We start from the raw sequence: 20,610 nt of genomic DNA, 5'->3' as shown, positions 1-20,610 counted from the left end.
CAACACGTACGCCCTGCCCGTGATCAGGTACCCTGCTGGGGTAATAGGCTGGCCAAAGGAGGAGATAGAAGCCACTGACATAAAGACAAGAAAGCTCCTTACCATGCATGGAGGGTTTCACCCCAAGTCCAGCACCCGGAGGCTGTACGCTAAGCGGAAGGAAGGGGGCCGGGGACTGGTGAGTGTCAGCACCACAGTCCAGGATGAGACAACGAACATCCAAGAATACATTGGGAAGATGGCCCCAACTGACCGAGTGCTCAGTGAATACCTCAGGCAGCAGAAACCCAAGAAAGAGGAGGGAGACGAGGAACCATCATGGAAGGACAGGCCCCTGCACGGTATGTACCACCGGCAGATAGAGGAGGTGGCTGATATCCAGAAATCCTACCAGTGGCTGGACAAAGCTGGACTGAAAGACAGCACAGAGGCACTAATCATGGCAGCACAAGAACAAGCTCTGAGTACAAGATCCATAGAGGCTGGGGTCTATCACACCAGGCAAGACCCCAGGTGCAGGCTGTGTAAAGATGCCCCAGAGACAATCCAGCACATAACAGCAGGGTGCAAGATGCTAGCAGGCAAGGCATACATGGAACGCCATAACCAAGTGGCCGGCATAGTGTACAGGAACATCTGTGCCGAGTATAACCTGGAAGTCCCGAGGTCAAAATGGGAGATGCCCCCAAGGGTGGTGGAGAATGACCGAGCTAAGATCCTGTGGGACTTCCAGATACAGACGGACAAAATGGTGGTGGCTAACCAACCGGACATAGTGGTGGTAGACAAACAGAAGAAGACGGCCGTAGTGATCGATGTAGCGGTTCCGAATGACAGCAATATCAGGAAGAAGGAACACGAGAAGCTGGAGAAATACCAAGGGCTCAGAGAAGAGCTCGAGAGGATGTGGAGGGTGAAGGTAATGGTGGTCCCCGTGGTAATCGGAGCACTAGGTGCGGTGACTCCCAAGCTAGGCGAGTGGCTCCAGCAGATCCCGGGAATAACATCGGAGATCTCTGTCCAGAAGAGCGCAGTCCTGGGAACAGCTAAGATACTGCGCAGGACCCTCAAGCTCCCAGGCCTCTGGTAGAGGACCCGAGCTTGAAGGATAAACCGCCCGCAGGGGCGTGCTGGGTGTTTTTTTTTTTTATATATATATATCTATATATATCTATCTATATATATATATATATATATATATATATATATATATATATATATATATATATATATAGATAGATATATACAGAGGTGGGACCAAGTCATTGTTTTGCAAGTCTCAAGTAAGTCTCAAGTCTTTATCCTCAAGTCAAGTCTCAAGTAATGTCAGGCAAGTCAGAGTCGAGTCTCAAGTCACTGGTGTAAAAGTCCGAGTCAAGTCACAAGTCTGAAATTTTGAATTTCAAGTCCTTTCGAGTCATTAAAAAAAACGAAAAAAAGCATGTTGCAGTTATGCTAAATGTAAATATTAGACCATGTAATTTTTAAATCTGTGTTTTTCTCAACACATGACAAAATAGTGAACTTAGAAAATATACACAAATTGTGAAATTGCACCTCTTTAGAATGCAGCTCAATTAAACCTAGCTCCAAGAATAATTTTCACCGACATTTCTGAGATAAGCTGCATGTCATTCTTGGATGCGGTTGTAGGACCGGTGTTGTGCCAAAAAGTGATTGTCTGCCAAAAACTGATTTCCGGTATTTGCCAAAAACTGATTGCTCGTATTTAAACTGCTATAAGTAACTTGTTGGGCTATAATATGTGAAACATATGTCAAATGCATCCCTCATGGATGACATAAAGTCATCTTGAGCCACAAACAACATTCGTGTAACAAGGTAGAAGCCGCAATCAGTTTTTGGCAGTGACTTTTATATAACCTTTATTTATGCAGTTAAAAAAATCTCATTAACATTAAAAATGTCTTTTGTAAGAGGTAAGTTGGCCAAGAGGACAGCAGACATGGCAGCAAATATTACAATATTTCTGTAAAAATATTTTAAGTGGGGATAAAGGACCGGATTGGTTATACTGTAAGTATAATAGCAGAGAGTTGTAAAGATACTTGAAAAACAGATATTGTTTTAATTCTCTATATAACCCCTTTGTAAACCCTGTTCACCGAAGTCTATTTACAAACATACGTAAAGATATTACACATAAAAAATACACAGAAACATTGGAAATCAGTTTTTGGCAGACAATCACTTTTTGGCACAACACCGGCTTTAAAATCGCATGACAAAAATATCATACACATTTAAAAAAAACTGCATCACCAACGTAGCCTGGAAAACATTTGCTAGTTAGATGAAGTCAGCTATCTCATCGTAGCATATTTATATGCATATTTATAATCATACGGTTCTTGGAGTGAGTGCATACACTCATGAAGTTTAGTAACTTCAGGTCACTGCAACAAGCCCAGGTACAGTTTACCGACGGATGGGTACAGGACCTTGAAATGCACCGTGTAGAACGAAAGACCATCGTGCGTATCATAAGTTTACCAGTCTCACAAATCGTCATCATAAATACACATTCGTTAACCGTTTATTAATAGGACCTTTGAGCTCAACGATCATTAATTAGTAGTGGAAATAATTTCTGGTACGCGTTACAGAAATGTAGCAGTGACAATAATACTGTATGCTGTAATCGTACTGGACAATTAGTGATACAAAACAACTGTTTTACCCTGTGAATAAAAGTATATGTTTTTGTCAGTGTACCATAATAACAGAAGCGAAACGCAATATTGTGTCAGGACAATTCACTATTTATGCACAATAAACAAAGGAGCATAGCGCGACAATTTCTGTTCAGCGCCAGACTTGCTTGTAACCTATATCACCAATTATGTTAAGAAAAATGACGCATTAACTACAACAGCAGACTGACCTTTGTGGAAATGCTTGGAGCAGACTAACCTGTGAGCTGGAGTGTTCTGGGACGTTATATTTGATCTTTGAATGGCTGCAATCCAGGCCATCCGTCGCCTGTTTGTCACTTCGGAAACATGGCTTGAACAATTTCTCTTCAACGACGTAATCCGATAACAACCGATCTCTTTACCCATCGGCTTCCCGTGGCTGTCATGCGACCGGCTATTGCAGTTAATAATACAACGGCTTCTTGCCATTTTTGTGTTTCTTTTTATCGCTGTGTGACTGATTTCAATTGAAAGCCTGCGTGCGCTAGTACCTCTTGCCACGAGTTCCCAGAATCCTTTGCGGTTCTACCCGTGAATGACGTCACATTTTCAATCTCTATATAATATGCGTGTTAAATTTTATATTTGGGGTAAAATATCAAGTCTTTTCAAGTAAACCGGTTCAAGTCCAATTCAAGTCCCAAGTCATTGGTGTAAAAGTCCAAGTCAAGTCACAAGTCTTAGAACATTTTTTCAAGTCAAGTCTAAAGTCATAAAATTAATGACTCGAGTCTGACTCGAGTCCAAGTCATGTGACTCGAGTCCACACCTCTGGATATATATATATATATATATATATAGATATAGATATATGGCACCTAACTACACTGGTTTTGACATTGTTTTACTGACTCAAAATTGGAAAATTAAGTGAATGTTGTATTTTCCTAGAAACATTAGGATATTTACTTACAGTGGTCTGAAACACTGTGTGTTTGAGAAATGGCATGAAGTTTTGGTCCATGCAGTCCAAAGTCCAGCTGAGCTTCACATCTGAACTCAACTACATTTTTCTCTCTGGTTATGTTGACTCTCAGGATACTGGACTTATTTGTTGTGTTGTGTTATTGAAGGGTTGTGTGATGATCCTCTCATTGTTTTCGCGTCAGTTGCAGGTAAGTAACGCTACTGTAGCTCCTACTGGTCATAAAGTTTCCAGTGAGCAAAGTTTCAACCGACAGACCCATGAATTGTTGACCACCACACTCACTTTATTGATTGAGATCTGGGCCCTATTTCAGGAAGCCGGTTTAGAAAACTCAGAGTGAAAAACGATACTCAGGGTTGAGTAACCCCGAACTGTCCAACTCGGAATATTCGGTTTCAGGAAGGCTGATAACAATTAGTTCAATCAACGCGGAGTTGCTTTAACCCCAAGTTAAACGCGCGCACGAGGATACATAAAGCCCTGATTAGTGGAGCACAGATTAAGCGAGTCACCATGGAGACGGAGGGAAAGAAGGCGCGGTCAATGTATTTTACAGCGCTTGAGGCCGAAATTCTGATGGCAGCATATGCCGATAACATGCAAATTTTGCAGAAAAAAAGTAACACAGCCTCAGCTGCAAAAGAAAGGGAGCATGCATGGCAAAACATAGCCGACAGAGTCAATGCGTGAGTGTTAATTTAAACATTGATCGAGGGATTTCCACCCATTTAACACGTTATTTTATCATTTATTTTATTTATTATTTTATACATTTGATTTTGTGATGTGATGTGAGCGCAGGTGCAACCCAACAGGCCCCAAACGTTCCTGGCAGCAAGTAAAAATGAAATATAAAAATATAGTCCAAACAGGTAAGGTGTAATTGTATTATGAGCCATAGTGCTTGGTCTGTTTGTCCGATGTAAATCAATTGCAGTTAGAGGCTACATTAATTTCCCCTCTGTAAGCACTTATTGAAATTATCTGAGCACATTACAAGTACATATTTGCTTACTCTGTATGCTCAAATGTGAACCGTTATAGCCAACAGAAAAAAAGCGGAGGCCCGAAAAACAGGTGGGGGTCCTCCACCACCACCACTCACAGAGCCTGGCCACTTGGCTTCCACATTTGTGATAATGTTGGCAGCATCACATATGATCTTCACAGTGCAGAGAACACAAATTAGCATCCATTACTATAATGAAATAATTTGTTAGTTTGAAATGCTACAGGGAACTATGTACCTGTACATTAATGCTGTGGAAAGACTTCCTGTTCACATAGTCTCCTTCATTTACTGAAGGAGCAATGATTGGAATGTGAGTGCCATCTATACAGCCAATCACGCCTGGGAACCGTGAGAATAAATGTAAAATTTAAGTAGTAGTTCAAATATCACCACATCATGGATTAAGTTTTGTTCATCCTGATACCTGCAATTTTGTGGCATCCCTCTTTGATAAATCGTGTGGGTCTATGACCGGGGAACACCACAGACGAGTACAGGAGACGTTTCAGTGCAACTGTAACATTCCTGACTGCTCGACAGACGGTAGCCTTGGAAACGTGCTCAGCGTCACCAATATTATACAGAAAGCTCCCGTTTGCAAAAAACCGAAGTGCAATACAAATAATATGTACAGAACTGAGAGAATGTCCGCGATGTGTCACATGAGCAATATTAGACCTGAGGATGTTATTCAAATAAATTATAGATTGTGCTGAAAAACGGTAACGTTCACACAGAAAATCATCAGGAAATGATAAAATGTCCGAACGCGCTCTAATCACTCTCTCCCGGCGGAGAGCTCTGCGGAGAATTTGGGCTTCAACATCTACTGGCTCTTCAAGGAAGGAGCACGCCATGTCTGACACTTCCTACAGTCAGGTTTCTGACAAAGAGGCAGAGAACGTCAGGGTTAGTTGAAGTAAACCTGCTAGGGGGCAGGTTAGCTTCACGGAGTGTGTCGTCATAGTGACTCACTGAGGCTTCATCTGAACTCGCTTTGTGAAACCGAAAACCCAGAGTTTTCGTTAACTCAGGGTATACTTACTCAGAGTTTGCACTAAACCGGCTTCCTGAAATAGGGCCCAGAAGTTTGTTCCGCAATAACACATACCTGTAACTCTTCCATCAATAATAATTTGAATGTTTTTGTCTTTTGTTCAAATCTCAGTATTTACAAATCATTCTTTTTATTTTTGCTTTTTCCAGTTACCTTTACTTGTAACTCATGGAGGCCATTGAAATTAAATTTCCAACAATAAACTAAGCGTGAAGTTAAAAGGGAAAGTTAAAAGTTTTGTCTCTAACCATTATTAAATAAATTAATACACAGTATGTCAGATCCACAGAGATGTCTTCAGCACTCACCACACAGTGAAAAGATGAGCATGAGGAAGCCCAGCATTGTGGCAGACAGCATGCAGGATGATGGAGGTGGATGGAGGAGATGAGGTGTCATTCAGGAACATCCAGAAAAAGTTCAGTTTCAGGATTTGCATTAGATGTTGTGAGGCACAGGAGTCAAAATTATCATTGAAGGTCCTCAGCTGATAATCATTAAAATGGCAGTTACGAAGTTATGAATGCACAGTTTTGCATTCATAGACACAGTTGTATATATCCAACTACAATGAAACTAGTTGGATATATACAGGTCCAGTCTGACCTAGATCAGCCTCGGTGTACAAAGATTTGCAGCACCTGTAAAACAAGATCAAATTTGGAGCTTTCAGAAAAATGTAAGGCTTTCGTGTACAATTTGGGTCAGTTTAGAACATTTTGGGGAGTTTTATACTAGCAAATGTCAAAATGGGCCAAATTTCATTTGCTCTACCCATGATCTCTTGCAATGGTGTTGGACATTGCAAGATTAACAGTAACTCCAAAATGGGATGTTCGGGAATTATGGGAAAAGCGTCTTGAGTTTTCCTACTTTCTGACTCTCAGTATTAAAACTATTTATAAAATTAAGTTAATGTTCTGTTCAGCATGATAGGAAACCACTGGCCGAGCTAAAAACACTTTTTGTATTAAACAGAATGGAGGGATAAAGCACTTCTAAGTTTACTTGACATATTGTGAAAATTACACACTTTCTTTCACAGCTTGCACTGCTTTAAAAAATTGCATTTCTGATATACAGACAATTACTCACAAGCCAAGCAGCTGACAAACTCACCCAGTGATCTATGTCCAAATCAAATATTCAGCTTGTTGGTTAAACTGTCAGATTATTCCAAATACTTTTCCAAAGTTATCCCAAAAGGTCAAAATGTGAATACTTCTCTGCTCCACCTTTTCTTTTTGTGCATATATACTGAATCAGAATGCTCAAACTTTTAATTTGGGCTGTAATTCGTTAGTCTGGGTCTGGTTAACATAAGGAAGGAAATATGGGATAATATGGGATAAAAATAGGTTTCCTATCCACGCCACTCCCAGATCCTTATAAATCTTAAAGGAACATCACCCTAAACCACACAGAGACTAGCTAGGAGACTGTGCTTCATCCTGAATCCCTTAAATGGTTAAAGTGATACATTTATGCAAGAAGTGCATGTTCCACAGCCGACACACTCAGGGAATTCTGTGCTTCCCTAATTGACCATCTCACACTTCCCCACATGAATCCTGCCATGGAGTTTAAATTCCAACATTAAATAACTCTCTGACTGATGCTTGCAGACACTTACTGTGTGATTGAAACGATTAACCACTCAAAATTATTTTTTTACAGCTTCAAATAATCTACTTTATTTAACTTGTTTAGGTTGCAGTAATGCCATCCAACATACACATCCAACGTTTCAAGACTGAAAATCAGCTTTAACAAAACAACGTTGGTGAAGTCTGGAGAGGCCTCAGAACCATCTCGGGCCACAAACAGCAGAACTCTCTGCCTGGGAGGGATGTGAGATGGGCAAATGAACTGAATCATTTCTTCAACAGATTTGACTCAGCCATGAGGCAGTCTGCAACATCGGCTGCAGACTCACCCACCCCCACTGCTGCTGTTCCACCTCAGACACTTCACACCTCCTCTATTCACCCTGCTCACTCCCCCCCCCCACCCCCAACAACAGCATCCAATACACACTCAACACAAGGCTCCAGCCTGTCTCTCTCAACCACCCAGGTTAGGAGGGAACTGAGGAGGATTAATGGCAAGAAGGCAGCGGGTCCAGATGGCATCAGCTCGAGGGTCGTCAGGTCCTGCGCGGACCAACTGTGTGGGGTGATGGAGCACCTCTTCAACCTGAGCCTGAGGTTGGGAAGAGTCCCACAGCTCTGGAAAACCTCCTGTGTTGTACCAGTGCCAAAGACTTCACGCCCCAAGGACCTCAACAGCTACAGGCCGGTGGCTCTGACATCCCACCTGATGAAGACCCTGGAGCGGTTGGTCCTGGCTCAGCTTCGGCGCCTAATAAGCTCATCACTGGACCCACTTCAGTTTGCCTACCAGCCTGGCATTGGAGCGGATGATGCCGTCATTCACCTCCTACATCGTTCCCTCGCTCACCTGGAGACCGCTGGAAGCACTGTGAGAATCATGTTCTTTGATTTCTCCAGTGCCTTCAACACCATTCTTCCCTCGGTTCTAAAGGACAAGCTGGTGAACTCTGGAGTGGACCATCACCTCACTACCTGGATCCTGGACTACCTCACCGACCGACCACAGTATGTGAGGACTCAGGGCTGTGTGTCGGACAGGGTCGTCTGCAGTACGGGGGCCCCACAGGGAACGGTTCTGGCTCCGTTCCTCTTCACCATCTACACTGCAGACTTCTCCCACAATTCCACCCAGTGCTTCCTGCAGAAGTTCTCTGATGACTCTGCAATAGTCGGCCTCATCACTGATGGGGACGACAAGGAGTACAGAGGTCTGACCCAAGACTTTGTGGACTGGTGCCAACTGAACTACCTCCAGATCAACGCCAGTAAAACCAAGGAACTGGTGGTAGACTTCCGCAGGCACAAGCATTCTCCACTGCAACCACTGAACATCCAAGGTATGGACATTGAGGCTGTGGACAGCTACAGGTACCTTGGTGTTCATCTGAACAATAGACTGGACTGGACTCATAACTCAGACGCCCTCTACAGGAAAGGGCTGAGCAGGCTGTACCTGCTGCAGAGACTCAGGTCGTTTGGAGTGGAGGGCCCACTCCTGAAGAAATTCTATGACTCTGTTGTGGCTTCTGCTATCTTTTATGGCGTGGTCTGCTGGGGCGGCAGCATCTCTGCTGGGGACAGGAAGAGACTGAACAGGGTGATCCGAAGGGCCAGCTCTGTTCTAGGATGCCCTCTGGACCCAGTGGAGGTGGTGAGTGACAGGAGAACGGCGGCTAAGCTGTCATCCCTGATGGACAACATCTCCCACCCCATGCAGCAGACTGTGACAGCACTGAGCAGCTCCTTCAGTGGGAGACTGCGGCACCCACGGTGTGGGACGGAGAGATTTCGCAGGTCTTTCCTCCCCACTGCTGTCAGACTCCATAATAAAGACTTTAACTGATCAAGCACACACATCCATACATATGCAATAATACTAAGTGCAATAATCCTTTCTGTCATCGTTGTATTTTTACTCAGTTGTATATAGTATTTGTATTTGTATTCTATTTTTATCTTATTGTATATTTATTTTATTCTACTGTATATAGTATTTTATTTTATTCTATTCTGTACAGTTGTGTACTGTATTTATTCTTATTGTATTCTAATTTTTGCCTCATAACTTTTGCACTGTCCACTTCCTGCTGTGACAAAACAAATTTCCCACGTGTGGGACTAATAAAGGTTATCTTATCTTATCTTATCTTAAGGAAAAACAAGTAAACCATAAATGAAATGCAAGACAAATAGTTAGGTTACAAATGTCATTAAGCTGCAGTTCAGATGCAGCAAGTGTCCTAAGCATTTGCACTGATTGATGTCAAAGGGATCTCGTAACCAACTGGCCCTTTGTCAGGAGAAACAGTGTAATGGCCATGTTTTTTCTACCATTTGTAAAAAGGCACCTCAAGGAAGATGAAGCCAACGACCAACAGAGCAAGCAAAGCCCACATGACTGGAAAAAGTCTAGCAGTAGTCTTATATTTTAAAAAAAAGTAAAGAAGGTAAATAAAGAAATATATATCATCTTAACATAAAATATATAAAACATGCATTCGTTTACCAATGTTTTAGTATTAAAATAGGTATGGCTGATGTGCTGCAGCTGAAACTGGATCTCCAGATCTCACAACAATTTCAGAAGGTACTAATTTTAGAGAGCAACCTGTCATTCACAAGCAAATATATTCAGTCAAATCATCTAAATAACCCACAAGCACATTAGATGTAAGCTAAACAGGGAAGTGTACCTCTTGGTTCAACATAAACGTGGATTGTCTCGGTTATGTTTCTCAGACAATTGGCAGTCTTGCAATTTACTCACATGCTATTGAGACTATTCGTGTTCTTTAATCTATGCTAACAATTTTAATTAAATATCTCTCTTTCTGTATAGATGACCAGGATGTTTACTTGCAGTCTGCTGAAACTCTGTGTGTTTGAGAAAAAACGTGACATTTTGGTCTGTATGGGCCAAAGTCCAGCTGAGCTTCACATATCACATCCCATCTCAACTAAATTTTTCTCTTCTGAGGTTGACTCAACAGAGGACTCATTTACTGGTGTTTTTATTGTGTCATTGAAAGATTCTGTCTGCATTTTTTACATTGTTTTTGTACCAGCTAACAGTCAGGTATTTGTCGGAGCAACAAATAGTGTTAATGATGTCACACTGCAGCCAATTCTGTGTTTCTTCTCCCATCACATTCACATGCTGTACAGAATCATCAGCTTCTGGATTCTCTGGCAAACAACATTAGATGAAAAACTTAGTTACTTATTTTAATAATTATTAACTTTCTCTTTGCACTGTATATATTTAAAATGAAACTTACTAAATACAATAACTTGAAAGTCCTTGCTGACTTCGTGAAACTCATTTAACTTTATTTTGCACTTGGCCTTCTCATTCCAGTCTGACAGTGGCACTGAGTGGGAGATAAACATTCCTTCATCTTCGATCTGAAAGATTTCATTTCCAACTGTCTAGTACATCCACTCATGTTCATCCAATGTGATGGTGCAGTTTACAGTGAGAGGTTTTCCTTCATATTCTGCTATAATCTCAGGTGGATCCAGAATAAAAAGGTTGTCCTTTGTTATGCATGTGCTGTAAGCATCTGTAAACCGCCAAGATCGATATTTTTATTTGGATACAAAAAGTAAGCTTTGCTCCCCTTTTATGGTTTACACCAGTAATGCATGTTTCTGATGTTTGAAGTGTAGCCCTTGTTCTCTGGTTTCAAGCAATAAACGTATAATGGACGTATCTGTGATTTGACACTCTATTGTTTCACTGTAAATAAATTAAAGAAATAACCCTACAATAATACATAAAGACAAAAAAAAACAAACATCTATCATATGACCCCCTATGAGCAAGCACTTTAGCAACAGAGTGAAGGAAAAAGTCCCTTTTAACATGAGGGGGAGCAGCCCAAGCAGAGAAGCCCAGACCTCCTTCTCCTCGGCCACCTCCTCCAGCTTGTCCAGTGGAACACCAAGGCGTTCCCAGGCCACCCAAGAGATATAATCTCTCCAGCGTGTCCTGGGTCTGCCCCAGGGCCTCCCAGTGGGACATACCTGGAATACCTCACCCATGAGGCATCTTTCTCAGATCCCCGAACCACCTCAACTGGCTCACTCAGCTCTCTCTTCACCACAACAGACCGGTACAGCATCCGCATCACTGCAGCCAAAGCACCAATCCATCTGTCGATCTCCCGCTCCCTTCTCCCGTCACTCGTGAACAAGACCCCGAGATACTTAAATTCTAATATTTAACAACTAAAAAGAAGCTGCCTTGTGAGGAAAGTGAAAAAGAAATAAAAAATAATACATGAAAACAGATTTTAATCCAAATAGAGGACACAACATGGGTTACTGTTAACAGTTTCCTGCTTCATAGCACTGGATAACACAGTATTTTTGCATCACAAGTGTAACCTTTTTATTGTTTTGCACATTTATACTGTTTTCAGGTCTATGAAGTTTAGAAATGGATCATAATCCATTTATGTGTAAATATGCTTTTCATTTTCTAGCTTTTAATGAATCAATGACTCATATATAAATATGTAACTTGAAATTCAATAATGTAATTAATCTGTAAAATACTAACAAATCTAAATTGTATTAATGAGTTTGACACGCAGAACAGAATGCAGCAAAGATCCTACGCATTGCCATTGGCTTGTGCAAAAGTCAAATGGCTATATTAGACATTTGGCACACCGGAACAAAATTGTATTGTCCACGTTTTTTCTGCCTGTTGTGAAAATAGACCACGAGGAGGGTAAGACCGATGATCAATAGAGTGAGAAAAGCCCAAATAGCTGGAAAGAGGACTTTACTGGTATTGCCTGTAAGACCAACAAAATAAAACAACATGTGACTTCTGTTTAATACATCATGCCATGCATTGTTGAAATTAAACATCAGTAATTTTTTCCTACATTTCCATAACTGTTCTGCACAGAGTCAGTAATCATACCTTTTATCATCAGTGTGACGAATCGTGTATTTCTCCCAACTTTATTCTCTGCAACACAAATGTAAAAACCAGCATTGGTAGACGTGGCTCTAGTGATAGTGATTATCTTCTGGTGCCCCTCAGTGGCCACATTTGAATTCACAGCAGGTGTGTAAACCCATCTGATGTTTGAAGGTGGGTTACTGTCAGCACTACAACTTAAAGTAACATCTTCACCCTGGAGCACCTGCTTGCTTTCATTTCCATTCTTGAACTCAGGAGAATCTGGAAAAAATACAAAATTTTGAAAGTAAGTAATGTCCTTCAAGATATATTATCATCTCAAAAATTATATATTTTCACTGTGGAGAAATCATAAAAAGACAATATAATTCTGAAAATTTTAAACTTACACAAAATTTCAAGATACAGTGTGTGTTCAGCTGTTCCATGTGTGTTGTGTGCATTAAGCAAGTATTTTCCACTATCATTCTTTTTCCAGCGCTGTGGGGAAACCATCTGTTTGCCATCTTTAAACCAGGTGAGGGTGGGTGTAGGTAATCCTACTGGTTCACAGATACTTTGATGTTTATCATTCACTGTGATCTCATAGTGCTCTTTGCAGGTGAAAGAAGGACTGTCTGTAAAAATGGTATCAGATTCATTTAAATAAATAAGTAAATAACTGAAAACAAAATATTATCTTGTCAATACTTTAGTGTGTTTTATCATTATTCGGCTAAAATATAAAATGACCCAGGTCTGATGCACTCACATTCCACTGTGATATGAACTGAGGTGTTGCTTCTGCCACGACTGTTTTGAACTACAGCCGTGTACTTTCCTGAGTCAGTCCTGGTCAGTGACCTCGATGGATTGATGAGTTTCTCCTCATAGAACCACTGAACAGTGGGAAAAGGGTTCCCATCAGGCTGACAGGATAACATGTCAATGCTGAAGGCAGCACTTTCATTAACAGTGACGTAGTCTGGACAAGATTCCATGAATGGTTTATCTAGGAAGGAATATCAACATAGATTAATTTATATTTCATAGATCACAGAGCTGTGTCTTAGATTAAAAAATATGAAGTAAATTGGTGGGAATCTTACAAAGAACAACAGCAGTGTAAGGTGGTGAGGTTACATTAGGGGGGAACTTTGGCCCTTTGGGTCCGAGGTGCAGCTCAGCCTCACATCTAAAAGTTAATCCATTGTAATCTCTCTGAGTGGAGATTCTCAGGGTAGAAGATGCGTTTACTGGAGTCATAGTGGAGTCATTAAACATCTGTGTGAGCACAGTTTCATTGCCTCTGTACCACGTCACTGTGAGATTTTGAACAGGAGCCACATTGATGACATCACACTTCAGATCATACTCTCTGCCCTCCACCATTGGACCACGACCCATGTCAGACACTGACACAGAGTCTGGAGTTTCTGTAAACAAATCAAAGTGGGGGAAAAAACAATCAAATATAAGCATACAGAAAATATGCATTATTTCACACATGATGTTGCTGGTTGCAGATAGATTTTCATTTTGACTAAAACGTACTAACAATTGAATCAGAGTAATTAGAGGATAATAGATACCTGCTGAGCATTATAAGTGAAATCACTGTTGTATTATAATACAAATATCAGTTCATGTAGTTTATAACACAATAAAACAGTGTGTGCACATGTACTTACTATAAACAGTGATGAGTGGACTCACAGTACACTGGGATCCATCATTTAGAGTAACATAGCAAAAAGGATTTGGAGTCCACTCTTCCACTTTGTCAACCCTCCAAGTGACAACAGGAGGACGCTCAAATCCTGTACCTCCAAATGGAGCCTCCCAGCCCATCCCTTCAACATCTGTGGCTGATGTGCTGCAGTTGATTAAAACTGGATCTCCAAATCTCACAACCATTTCAGAAGGTGTCAGTGTTAAAGGGCAACCTGCTATTCACAAAGAAATGTTTTCAGTCACAACAGTCAACAGTATGTGACTATGTCTAGCCTGTTTCAGTTTAAGCGTTGTTTTCATTAAGTTGCATGATCAAAAGAATGTTTTGTCTCACTCTCATTTCTTTTTGTTGCATGTTGAAGCTGTGGTTGGAGCCCTGTTAAGATTGAACCATGCAAAATATGATTTTTTGCCATTTTTCAAGTGGTCTTAAACTACATGAAACAGAACAAAAAACTAAATCAAAAAACAAGTTCAAACTACAGAACTCACTAAGTGCCCAAGACACTAGGGGAAGAAGATCAGGAAACAGAATAACACCCAGGAACTACTCTGATGAAGATCAAAGGGAGACTGAGACAATATAGACACAAGAGAGTTATTAGGGGAAGCGGAGACTAATAGGAAACACTCAGGAACTCAGGAATAGCGTGGCGAGTAAACTCATCACAACTCACAAGAGACAAGAGAGTATCACAATAAAACAGGAATTGAACAAACACAAAGACCTACTGATACAAACCTGATTCAGAAAAAGAGCAAACACAGAGACAAAATGCTGTTTAATCACAGAGACAAGACAAACAGCTTGTGGACAAGAGAGGAAACTTGCACTAATACAAAAGAGCTAAGAGCTAAGCTAATTCAGAAGCATTAAGGAAATGACATTAAATTAAATACCATAGAACTAGAACATAAATTATTAATTATTTACCCAAAAGTAAATCAAAAACCACCAAAACTCAAAACACATCACCCAAGATCCTAGCAACAAAGTTTTGTAAATGGTGCTAGATTCTGATGATTTACTGATGATGTTTCAACCATAAATAACACTTTTAACTTGAAAATGTTAAATGTTAAAAATTCAGATGTTATATCAGTGACAAGTTTCATCTTTTTTATTTTAATTTGAATCTCATTAAAAGGGAAGCATTTACAAAGCACCATTATTTTCAGTTTGACGTTACCCTCGCTGCTGACATGTGGAGATTGTGGCCATTGAAACTAAATGCAAGCCATAAACTGAAAGTGAAGTTAAAAAAGAAAGTAAAATGTTTTGTTCTTAACTGCCAAATGAAATACTATCCAACCTATCCTTTCCCACCTGCATTACACAGCCAGTTTATGACACATAGAGCTCTTAAGCACTCACCACACACTGAAAAGATGAGCATGGGGAAGCCCAGCATCCAGACAAGCAGCATGTTTAGTCAGCATACAGGATGAAGCAGATGGATGGAGGAGGTGAAGACTGTTTCAGGATTGCCCAGCAGAAGTTCAGTTTCAGGATTTGCATTAGATATCCTGCAGTACAGGATTCAACGTTATCTTTACAGGTCCCCAAATAGCTCGTCTTAATTGATTATCCTACAATCACATTTTTACAACATTTGTCATTGTCTAAAAACTTAAATATCTGGCCAATTACAACTATGACAAGTACAGTAATCCATGTCATCAATAGTGGGCAAATATTTGTCCAACTTATCTTTTTAAATAATAGTAGATATAATACAATATGTTTTTTTAGTTGTTGTTTTTTAATTAGGTTGTTTACATCTATATGTAAGACACATGGAAGAGAAAATAATTGTAAAGCTCAAGATTCAGACAAAATCTAAACATTGAAAAATGTGTCCAGGATTAACTTTAAAAAGCTTCACTTTCCACAAAAGCAACATGTTAGTAATTTTAAAAAAAACACTCTTTGTTTCAACTACTAAATGTTAAAGAAAAAACTGGGAAAACACAGGGCGCTAACTGTGAACGCAAAGTTCTGCAAACACAAGAGAGTTTCTACGCATTCATTCCTTGCCAGAAGACCTCTGGTGTTAACACAGATTCTATAAAAGATTGATGCAGCCACCAAGCCTGTCATGAAGACTCGAGTTGATAACACTTTGCACACACTCCTGTGTTGCTTTTGTTGATATGGATGAATCACATGCTCCACATGAGAGACGTGCAGCTACTTTGACTGAGCTAATGCTTGAAGTTGATTGTGGTGGTGGATACTATGTACACTCTGTCAGGACAAGGGGTGAGAGAATTTGTTACTTTTTCACTTACAATACATGTAATAATTAATTAATGTAAATATAACTTTAAGCGTGCATTTTTTGCTTTCTGCCTGCTGCCAAGAAAAGTTTATCAGCACTTATGGTCCTACCAGTGGAAACTAACCACTGGTAACACAAATGACCTACTTTTGGAGGAGGAAAGAAAATGTACAGCACACACACCAGGTTAGTTCATTATGACATTTATAAAGAGAAACTTCACAATTATAATTTACAACTGAGGAATGCAAGGAGGTCCTACTTCTCTGACATCATCACTAAAAACAGCCATAATGCTCGGGTCTTATTTTCTACAGTTGACAGGCTAACAAACCCTCCTGTGTCAGTGGCAGCTGAACTTCATTCAACCATGGCCTGCAATGACTTTGCCAAATTCTTCACTGAAAAAATCCAAAAAATTAGACAAGCAATTGGTACATCAACAGCAGATCCAGGATATGTACTGTGTCCACCAAAAAACTGTTTAAACACCATGAAACAGTTTCAACCTATTAACAGCAAAGACCTGGAGGACATCTTAGGTCAACTGAACTCCTCCTCCTGCTGTTTAGATGTCCTGCCAACAAGTTTTTTCAAAAAGGTCTCAAAGACTTTAGAGTCAGACCTGTTACAGATCGTCAACTTTTCTTTATTATCAGGTGTGTTTCCAGAATCACTAAAAACTGCTGTAATCAAACCTATACTGAAAAAGGACAATCTTGACAAGACACAAATGAACAACTACAGGCCGATCTCAAATCTCCCATTTTTAAGTAAGATCATTGAAAAAGCAGTTTCTCAACAGCTCAGTTACTTCTTAAAACAGAATAATTGCTACGATGCCTTCCAGTCAGGTTTTAGACAGAACCACAGCACTGAAACCGCTCTGACCAAAGTGTTTAATGACATATGTCTGAATACAGACAGTGGAAAAATGTCAGTCCTAGTTTTACTGGATCTCAGTGCAGCATTTGATACAGTTGACCACAACATATTACTCAAACGACTGGAGAACTGGACAGGTCTTTCAGGAACTGTACTAAACTGGTTCAAAACATACGTAGAAAACAGGAAATACTTTGTATCAATAGGTAACTTCACATCTGAGCAGACAAGTATCACATGTGGAGTTCCCCAAGGTTCCATCTTGGGACCCCTTCTGTTTAACATCTACATGCTCCCACTGGCACAGATTATAAACAACAACAAAATAAACTATCACAGCTATGCAGATGACACACAAATATATATCACAATGTCACCAGGAGACCGAGGCCCTGTACAGGCTCTTGGTAAATGCATTGAGGAAATCAATGACTGGTTGTGCCACAATTTTCTCCAGCTAAACAAAAACAAAACTGAGGTAATAGTCTTTGGCGCCAAAGAAAAACGATTACAGGTCACCAGAGAACTTCAATCTATACATCTAAAAACCACAAACCAGGCGAGAAATTTGGGTGTAGTGATGGATGCAGACCTAAACTTAGAAAAACACATTAAGACAATAACAAAGTCAGCTTACTATCACCTCAAGAATATATCAAGGATAAAAGATCTTATGTCTCAACAGGACCTGGAAAAACTAGTCCATGCATTCATCTTTAGTAGGCTTGATTACTGTAACAGCATCTTTACAGGTCTACCTAAAAAATCAGTCAGACAACTACAGCTCATTCAGAACTCTGCTGCTCGAGTCCTCACTAAGACCAAAAAAGTGGACCACATCAGTCCAGCTCTGAGGTCCTTACACTGGCTGCCTGTCCGTCAGAGGATAGACTTTAAAGTTCTGATGCTGGCCTATAAAGCTCTGAATGGTTTAGGACCAAAATACATCAATGACCTCCTGACCCAGTATGAACCATCCAGATCCCTCAGGTCATCTGGATCCGGTCTTTTATCAGTTCCCAGAGTCAGAACCAGACACGGAGAAGCTGCATTCAGCTTTTATGCTCCTTATATCTGGAACAAACTCCCAGAAAGCCTCAGATCAGCTGAAACACTCAGTTTATTTAAATCCAGGTTGAAGACTCACCTGTTCTCAGCTGCATTTGAATAAAGCACCAAATCCACACTTTAAGCTTAAATTTCAAAACTTACATTTAACTACTGATTTTATCTACTGTTCTGATTTTATCTGTTTTGATTTTATATACTGTTGTTTGTTTGTTTGTTAATTAGTTAGTTAGTTTATTTGCTTGTTTTAATCAATTTTAAATCATGCTTTTTATTTGTTCTTGTTTCTAATGTCTCTGTAAAGCACTTTGAATCACCTTGTTGTTGAATTGTGCTATACAAATAAACTTGCCTTGCCTTGCCTTGCCTTAGTTATAGTTGACTGAAACTTCATCTGCTGCACCTCACATATTTCTATGAGATGGTGACTTTGAGCAACAGTGCTGCAAGGGCAAATTTAGAAACAATGTTTTAATTTAAGTATAGCTAATACCCACACATGCTCTTCTTGTGTGAGGAGTGACATGTTGAGATGCTGCAAAATTTTCACTTTCACTATGACACACAAAGATCCCCTAGTTTGAACATTGCTGGATTTTTATGTGAAACATAATAGGAAATTTTAGGATTCTGATTTCCTCTGTTTTAAGTTGATTTGGCTGAGTGGAAGGCTCTACATGTTTTATCTTATAGATATATTCATCTGTACAAGTTATCTTTGGAATGTTCTGACTGTAATCTGTGACCATGATGGGTAGATAATGTGTTTCTATGCTTCTACGCTTGTTGTCATTCTTTGTCAAAAGCCATGCAGACTGCTGTTGTACTCTGTACTGTTGTTTGACCCCTTTGCAAAGACAAATTAAAACCTCACAAAGACAAGCTGTTTGTGTAGATCAGTTTCTTTCAGATTTCCATAACACCACTGAACTTGACACCCTTGGACCTTTGGCTGTGCATAGCTCTGTCCATAAAAATTACAAATAGAATGGTTGATAAATGGCCGCCCTGGCAGAGTTAATTCATGTGTTTGGAATTATAGTTATAAAATTTAAACAAGATCTATATTATTAAAAGAATGAACAGACTGTTTTTGGGTTTTTTTGCTTTGTTTTTTGGTGCTGTTAGGCTCCGTCTTATTACAAATTTGTTATACAGGGCATTAACTGTGAACAGTTTTTGTCTTGAATAACTTTTGCAAAGTAGACAAAAAATTCGTTTGACTTTTTACTCAAGTTAGAACCTTACTGAACGACCTTTATGGTGCCAGAGATTGTCATGATCGTGTAATTTTAATAGTTTTTAAAATTTAGCAGTTGTGGTTCTGATTTCTATTCTTTTATCAGGTTTTCTGGTTCCTACTGTTGTTTACTGTGTAACTTTCATTCTTTTTCATTGGTATTCTGTTCCTCTTCTGTTCTATATTCTGTTAGTACTAGTTCTCTCAGTCTTCCCTCTGTGTGGTAAATGTCCTTTGAATTTAGCTTGATATTCAGTAATGTACAAAATACTAAGAAACTAAAACTTTAAACTAAATGTTAAAGAGTACAGAGTATAATGCCTGCATTCAAAATATATTAAAGTAAAAGCAGAAAGTAGCAATACAATACGTAAATGTTAGGCGATGTACTCATCTGCATTCGGAATGGTCCTGTCTCAGCTGTCCTCCAATGGTGTCAGGCATTAAACAGTACTAACAAAACTATATTACTACTTTAAGGCACTTCTAAGTTGGTTTCACTTTTCATATCGTGACTATTAGCTTCTCACTTCTTTCCTCACCTTGCAGAAAATGTATGTTAATGACACTGACAATATCATACATACAAACGAGGCAGATGATAGACTCACCCAAAGCCCTGTGTCCAAATCAACGGTCACTTATTTGGCCGAACTTTCAGATTATTTCTCTCACACACAAAAAAAAAAGAAAAAAACCTCTCCAAAGTTATCCCAACAGCTTGGAGGACGCCCCAAGGGAGTACAATCTCAGCATGATGTAAACCTGCTCCGGCGTTTCTTTCTTCAGTTCAAACTCGAAATCAACACCATGAACATTTAACTCGGGCAGTTCTTGTTCTTCCAAAAAATTTTTACATTGCGACAAAAACAGGAACAAACTAGTTTTCGCATCCCCGTCAAGCGAAAATACTACTAGTCTGTGTCGCATCTTGATAAGCCTGCACTGGTCAAAGTTGTACTTCTGCATTGATAGTGTACTTCTTTAATCTGGTGTATAAAAAGCATTCCCCGAGATACAAGCTCCGGAAATTCTGATTCTGTGCTTTGCTTGGGTTTTATATTGCATGGGCTGTGATTTTAATCTGTGGCTGTATTCTTTCTTGATGCATGTTTTTGTTGTAAAAGTCGAGTTTTACTTACAGCTGAGCGAGTTC

At 39.9% G+C, this 20,610-nt stretch overlaps 1 protein-coding gene across 2 annotated transcripts; it reads right to left on the bottom strand.

Annotated features, from left to right (window-relative positions):
- Window positions 1-11,576: 11,576 nt before the first annotated feature.
- Window positions 11,577-20,549, bottom strand: LOC308411658 (intercellular adhesion molecule 1-like). Of its 2 annotated transcripts, none has more exons than XM_080905627.1 (9): window positions 20,066-20,549; window positions 15,355-15,506; window positions 14,314-14,355; window positions 13,937-14,194; window positions 13,355-13,681; window positions 13,018-13,257; window positions 12,656-12,883; window positions 12,264-12,527; window positions 11,577-12,132 (listed from the first exon to the last, which is right to left on the bottom strand). In XM_080905627.1, the coding sequence occupies exons 2-9, from the start codon at window positions 15,404-15,406 to the stop codon at window positions 11,975-11,977; spliced, it is 1,569 nt and encodes a 522-aa protein (XP_080761753.1). In that variant the 5' UTR covers window positions 15,407-15,506; window positions 20,066-20,549; the 3' UTR covers window positions 11,577-11,974. The 2 variants fall into 2 exon arrangements, with proteins under 2 accessions (XP_080761753.1, XP_080761754.1); XM_080905628.1 differs by having other exon boundaries at window positions 13,937-14,191.
- Window positions 20,550-20,610: the final 61 nt, after the last annotated feature.

This window comes from Rhamphochromis sp. 'chilingali' (assembly GCF_963969265.1).
Source record: "Rhamphochromis sp. 'chilingali' genome assembly, chromosome: 15".
NCBI lineage: Eukaryota > Metazoa > Chordata > Actinopteri > Cichliformes > Cichlidae > Rhamphochromis > Rhamphochromis sp. 'chilingali'.
Note: the sequence above shows the minus strand (reverse complement) of the source record. Positions and strands in the feature narration are given on the sequence as shown.